The 7,056-nt window shown below is 47.1% G+C and overlaps 1 protein-coding gene across 1 annotated transcript; it reads right to left on the minus strand.

Moving 5' to 3' along the window:
- Positions 1-5,331: 5,331 nt before the first annotated feature.
- Positions 5,332-6,996, minus strand: Mrpl44 (mitochondrial ribosomal protein L44). The gene is made up of 5 exons (XM_071705173.1): positions 6,795-6,996; positions 6,324-6,690; positions 6,148-6,232; positions 5,692-5,995; positions 5,332-5,577 (listed from the first exon to the last, which is right to left on the minus strand). Exons 1-5 carry the CDS (start codon positions 6,862-6,864, stop codon positions 5,453-5,455), a joined length of 951 nt encoding a protein of 316 aa, XP_071561274.1. The 5' UTR covers positions 6,865-6,996; the 3' UTR covers positions 5,332-5,452.
- Between the last annotated feature and the right edge of the window lie 60 nt (positions 6,997-7,056).

A 7,056-nucleotide genomic window follows, 5' to 3' on the forward strand; every position in this document is an offset into this window, starting at 1 on the left:
GGGAGCGTGTTTTCGCTCGCGAGGTGTAACGTGCGAGAGGCGTGAGGCGTCCGCGACGACGAGGAGTTCGCTATCAATTACATCGCGCGCGATAATTCGCGGAGGCAACACGAGGTGTTTGCGAGCGGCTCTCTCTCTCTCTCTCTCTCTCTCTCTCTCTCTCTCTCTCTCTCTCGCTGTCGGTCATCGCCGACACGTCCGGCGACTCTCGCGTCCTTCTCGAGTCGCCCTTGGACTCGTGTCGTTCTAAACCGTGACCTCCGTTCACAATCCTGAATTACTTTCCGTACGTAATCAGCGGCGTCTTGGACGACCGTCGAGACTCGATTTCCGAGAAGCCAAGTCCGGAGGACCGCGCCCCGTACGCTCGCTCTCCTGGACGTGCGTTGCGTCGCGTCCCGTCGCTCTGACGAGAATATTAAGTCCCTATATGTTCACGTCGGACACGTTTGCACGCGGTCGAGCGTGCCCCGTCGAAGGCTGCTGCGGGCGGGAATTTGACACGGCTACGGCTGGCCGTGGACGCGATCGTTTCACGATGGAATCTATACATACGTATCCCTTCTCTACCTAGGATGTTTTTTTTAATAGACGCCGAAGCTGAGAATCTCTAAAACGCATCCGTGTGCGCGCGCGCGCGCGCGCAACCGGGTCCGCGTGGCGCTTAAAAATGCGGGTGTTAAAACGCATCTGGAGTCTCGGGCCAACGGCCACGTTTATCTCGAAATGCCTGGTGAGCGAATACGGGCTCTGGTCGGCCCGTAAAGAGCCTCGTACCGCTTCGCTCGGCTCGGTTCAGCTCTCGGCTCTCTCGCTTTTGGTGCGGCGCGCGAGACGAGACGAGAGGCGAGGCGAGGCGAGGCAGCGCGGCGAAGCGGCGAGGCGCGTCGAGGCAGGGCAAGGCGAGTCGAAGCGACGCGTTCCCGAACCGACTCCGGACTCCGGGGATCGATGGGTCGCCTTTCCTAGTATCGAGAAGCAATAGCAGAAGAGGAACTATAAAACAATAGCACTGATTACTGGATGGCGCAAGGGTGTGGCAGCGCCATTGAGTCGTTACACGCAGGAATAGAGAGCCAGTAGGGGGATAATGCGAGAGGGAGAGCGAGAGAGCGAGAGAGAGAACGAGCGGGTGCGTCTGTAGAAATGTGTGTACGTGTGCCGTTTCGAGGGTGTGTGGCGCGTGCATGTGCGCGCAGGGCGTGCGAGCGAGCGAGCGAGCGAACGAGCGCGCGGGAGGGAGCGAGAGGGAGGGATGAAAGGAAGGAGACGACGAAGGGGAGGGCGCGCGCGCGGGCGAAGGAGCGGGAACGTGGGCATAGAGACAGGGACGAGCGCGGCGACTGGTGGTAGTGGTAGTGGTGGCAACGCGGGGCGGTACGGCGCGCGGACGGGGACAAGGATGAACCACCTTAAAGGGGATAGCGTGGATCATAAATAATCAATATTATACCTGCGACCGATATAGAAAAATTTCGGATCGCGTTCAACCGCGCGCGCCCGCGTCGTCCTAAGCCTATTTTTCTGACGATCCGCGACTCCGCCAACTTCGGAATTCGGTGGCGACGTTCTCTCTGTCGAATTACATTCGTTGTGTAATACAAAAAGCGCGTTTGCGGGAAAAGGATTACGTTGTCTGTATATACGATTCAGAGAGAAAGAGAGAGAGAGAAAGGGACAGCGTGATCCATTTCTTATGGATGTAAAGCGCGCGACGCAGGCAGTAAACCGACGGACCTAACGAGCGTAATCCGCAATCTGTATGATTCGAAACTTTAATTGCGTAGTTTGCGATGTTTCATTCCCGAGGAACGTGCGTCAGTACAACTACTATTTTTATTAAATCGCTGTAGGCTCGTCCGATAGCCGTATGCGTGGACTCGCGAACCGAGAGGATCAATCCGAAAACAATTCGCGATTATTCACGTCCTCGTATAATATAACTTTCGTACGAGCTTGCGATTTCGACGCAAAGTTCTTCGCTTCCTTACATATGTAACTGCGTGCGCGATTCGATATCGACGTGAGAAGAAGGATAGGTACCCATCCCCGAATCTCTCGTTGGCCCGAAGTTGAAGCGGATTTCAGACTTTCCGCGCCAAGTTGAGGACGATCGGCGTATGAGGCGCAAAATAAAGTTAGCCGCGTTAAACACGAGCGCTTCCACATTATGCGTCGCATGCAAATTGCGTCGCGCGCGGCGAGCGTAAACGTCTACATCCCGAAAATACCAGAGTGCGTAAAACTCGACTTGCGTTGTTTCGTTTCGGCAGCAGTGGGAGAGACGATTGTATCAGAAACTTGCGCTATTCGCGCGAACGCGTTGCGACGGACGCGTTTTGTGCGTCGCCGTCGAGCAGCAATATGCGTTTCCCGTTAGCGATGCGACGTTTCCCGTTCGCCGTGAAAATATTACTTTCCGCATTTACGATCGCGCGTTTGTTATTTTTTTCTACACGGAGACACGCATATCGATTAGAGATCGCGAGAAAAGAGGCTGTCGTTAAAAATAAATTAAAGATGCGAGATACAACCGGTTAGAGAGACGTTATCGCAGTTTTATTCCAACGCATAAATTTTTTATTTTCCTTCGAGCAATTATGTACTTGATTACAAAAAGTATGCGGTAAGAGTGCAAGTATTATGGAAACTTGCAGGACATTCGAGGGCAATGAGAGGCTGGAAAATTTCCCAATTGGCGATTGGTCTTTCTTCTACGTAAGTTTAATCTTCTTCTTTTGCTCTTTCTAAATCTTTGACATTAAATATTTCAGCACAGTGGTATAGTGTTAACATTTACGTGAAATGAGAGAAAGAGAGAGGGAATTAAATATCTTTCGTATTTTCTAATTTTCCACGCGACCCTTCTGCGGCTCGCATACGTTGTTTCTCGGCACCCCGTATAAGGAGGTGACGCTGCTGGGCGACGTTCAACGTGGCTATCTTTCGCAACGCAAAGCCGACGCGAGTGGCGTTGAACGAGAGACGAGGGACGTGTAATAATCGTGCAGCGCGAAAAGAATAACTCATTCTCTCTCGGGCGAGCGATTGCCCGGGCCGAACTTGCGAAGGGACCGCTCGGGGTTCGTTAAAAGGGACGATTCCGAGGGCCTGATTCGGGACTATTTGCGAGCCAAGGCTAGAGTCCACCGCCCACTTCTCGGGAAAATCCCGTCGTTGAAACGACAGAGAAGGTTCGACATGCGACGCGCGGAGCGTCTTCCTCCCGTTCGCGTTGTTCCTTATTACTACGTGCTCGTCCCGTCCGCCAACTCGATATATCGCCAGAGAATATCGACGATAATCCTCTTTTTTTCTTATCGCGACGTGACGGTTATCAAGGCGTGACTCGCGCTGCGCTCTTCTTATTTATGCGCCGCGAGGAGAGCTCGTGACGCGAAAATCACGATCGCGGGAGGGACCGACGGTTCTGAAACGTGCTTAGCAATTGGGAAATTTGTATGACGACGGAGGCATGTCGTCGTACAGGGTTATCCTGGACGATCTAGAAAAAGACTCGGTTTTTAAATACGCTTTTTATTTGTAGATAGGAAATGTGTATAAGAGTGATAGTTTTATCAACGAATATGGAAAAGAAGCAATTCTTAAAAAAAAAAAGAATCGCGCTTACGACCAAACACTCCGATATGAAAACGATTGCGTTCGTTACAACACTCTCTCTTTTAGCTGAAATTATTCAAGTCCTAGAAGAGACTATTTATCGATAATTTTAATTTTCAAATAATTATTTTGACCAGTAAACTCGAAATTTCGATCAAATTGTCAAACGCGTGTAAAATTATTATTAAAGATTACACGCGATGAATAGTCGGAGTTTCAGACTGATCCTTTCCAAGATTAATACGCGAAAACTAAAGTCGGGCATCTTTCGAGGGTTTCGAAACGAGACGAGAAAAGCGTCAAGATTGAAATCGAGTTTCTCGACAGATCTGTTTTATTTAACTCCGATGCTGTTCCGCCGCATCGGTGTTGTATCTCTTTGTCGTTTAACGAACGACCGTTGCATCTGGCGATGAATAAACACCGTTCGTCCTCCTCGGCACACACACGCGTTACGTGTACGTGCGTTAGCAGCTGAATAGTTAGTCCCCATTAGTTGCATCATTTCCACAAGAGCGTCGTCATCGTTAAAGGTGGCTCTCTCGGTGGCTGCAGCCTCGGTTTTTCGCGGAAATACATTTTCGGTGCCATCTGCCAGGGATCGTCATACCGGAGCTCCGATTGTTATTTCGCGTGCGGAAGCTCCTTTTCATCTTTTCGTCAACCACATCCGCGTCGCGCGTATTCAGCGACTCGACGACGATTCGCGATTCGTAAAATCTGTCCCGACTGTCCCGAGCCCCCGTCGGGACGGCGGGTCGGAAAATGGCAGAGGTACATTTTTAGAAGGCACCTAACTGGACTCTAATCTTAGATTTGTAAACGTCATCGAGAGAGAGAGAGAGAGAAATCGCCCTATTGATATCTCCGAGCTATGTATTCTTTGTAAAATGCACACCGCGGAAGAAAGAAAGCAAAAAAAGGAAAATAGTTTCCGATTGAATTCCGAATTCGATACGGTTGAAATTGCGACGGGTTCGATTCCCGGTGCCATAGCTACGCGAATAAGGACTCGTCGTGATCGCTCGTTACGCGTAAAACCGGTTCCACGTAAATTTCCAAAGAAAGAAAAAAAAACAAGAAACTAAACTCAAAACCGAACGTAGAAAAATCTCAAGATCTCAAGAAAGTTGAGGGAAGCGAGACTTCCGGAGAGGTCGGGCCGGCCTGAGCTCGAGCGAGCTTCCAACTCGCGCAGGACGAACTCGACAATCGGATTCTAATCCAAGTCCCGAGTGTAGATCCTAATCGCCGGCAAGAGCTCGCATGATCCGAGAGGCTCGACCGGAGAGGCTTGTCTCCCGTCTCCGGTCTCCGGCTCGAGACGTGCATTTCCAACGCGCGTGTTTTCGGTCAACTAAGATCAGATAGAGTAGAAGAGCTTACGTAAGGATGTAACGCGAGTTCCCGTTGCCGTTGGTGCCCTCTCGCGAGATGGTACGTCAAGAGCCACCGTGATCCGTTTACATGAGATTCGCTCGATTCTTATTGAAGAATTCCGTTGGCACCGATGAACTGCCCAATGATCGTGCATTTCTAAAACATGCAGATCGGCCTTTCAGTGCTTACCTAGATGGGCCTCCATTGCAGCGTGAAGAAATCAGCGCAGAGAAATCAACCAATGACAAGTTTTAGGATGCTATATTGTTACGTTCATTACAAATTATATATTTTTCTTACATATTCTTTTACAAGTAAAAACTCTGTCTCTATTTTATACATATATATATATTTTTAAATTTTTTTCATAGTTTATATATACACAAGGAAAATTTTCAACATTATTACACTGTGCTAAATTTCTTCTCCTTAAGAATATCATTTGCTTTGTTCACGAAGATAGATTTATCGTCTTATTGAACTGAATTGGTTTACTGGAGTCTAATAGGCCAAATATTCGGCTTAAAACATTCATAGCAGCCACGTCCTTGGCTTCCTGGATCGTTTGACCAAATCCTAAAAACATAATAAACAGATAAAAAATATATATATAAGATGTTATTAGATCAAATGACGAAACATAAGTAGGTAAAACTACATATCATTACATTTGTTCATCGTTGCATTTACCTGAACCTAGAAATTGTTTATCGGAGTACATTGCCACGTGATACGCCACTTCGAGGGTATTTTGTCCCGCTTGCGCGATAAGTCTTGGTTCGGCCGGTGATCTGTTTTCTTTCCGTAGAACGTCATTTAAAAGCTCGACTGGCCGAGCTGGATTCCATATTTCTGTTAGATCCTTCTCAGCTAATGTAACAATCAGGAAGTCTCTAACGAAAGTCGCCGCGTGATTTGCATCTACACTTTCCGCGAGCGCTGCGACAAGCGCGAGAAACGTATCAGCTAAAGTCTTTTGAGCCACTGGATGTTCCTGAAAGATTAATTAAAAAATAGCAAATTAAAAACACAACTTGAACATTGCCTCTAATTCAAGAAATAGATAAAATTTGTTAATAGAGCACATATACGGCGCACTGAAATACAGCAAATTTATAATCGTATATTGGATTTTTCTATACTTGCCTCTGTTAAGATAATATCTTTTGTTCCAATATGAAAAGCTGCTTTAGCTAGGATTTCCTCAGAAAGAAGGTAGTCGTACAACGAACTAGAAGATACATGATTAATTCTCAATTATCCTAGTACTACAATATATAACATTTATCTTTATATTTATGCATATGTTTTATGGCACATACATTATGACATCCTCAGATGCGTGTGGTAAAACTTGGACTAGATAATTCTGCACAATTTCTGACGTGAGCTTCTCGCCATCTCTAATAAGTTCAGCGTTATCTTGTATAGCGAGTACAGGATCTTCAATTCCCATCTCTTTCTGCCTATGCTGTTCTCGAATAAGGTATGACTTATGAGTGAAGGCTTGCTCCAGTTTTTCCGTGTCAAAATTTTCGGACAATCGTTTATTAAAGGCATAAATCTCCGCAGATCTATTCCAGTCGAGAAAAGTGTTGCGTTTCGGCTCCGGTTGCGGATCTAGCCTCCTCTTGCGTCTGGTAATTTCCACTTGCGTCGCTGCCACCCATCTTTTAATGGATCTCTGTCCTGATAGACACGAAAGGCAAAATTCATTGCAATTGTTATCAGTTTTATTCCTTAAAATAAAATCGTAATGCGTTAATGAAAGAAGCGTGTGAAGCGTGTCTAACCTTCGTAATTTATAGATCGCACTCCTTTGCTCAGGATAACAGTTTTAACGCACGAACGTAAGACGTTCATGTTTGAATGATAATTCACTTGTCCGAACTGCCGTCGAGAAATCAAACTGTAAACTGTTGGCAAATATCGGAGTAACTTTTAACCGGATGCTCGTCGATCCAGGTTATAAACAATTGCGCGATTGGTAAGGTAAGCAGCGCAGCTTCTCGTCGTTTCATATTCTCGCCGCGAATTTACCGAGAGGGCGTTAGT

The sequence above is a fragment of the Temnothorax nylanderi genome, unplaced genomic scaffold (genome assembly GCF_030848795.1).
Source record: "Temnothorax nylanderi isolate EJ_2023f unplaced genomic scaffold, tnyl_v1.0 TNYL_tig0045_pilon, whole genome shotgun sequence".
NCBI lineage: Eukaryota > Metazoa > Arthropoda > Insecta > Hymenoptera > Formicidae > Temnothorax > Temnothorax nylanderi.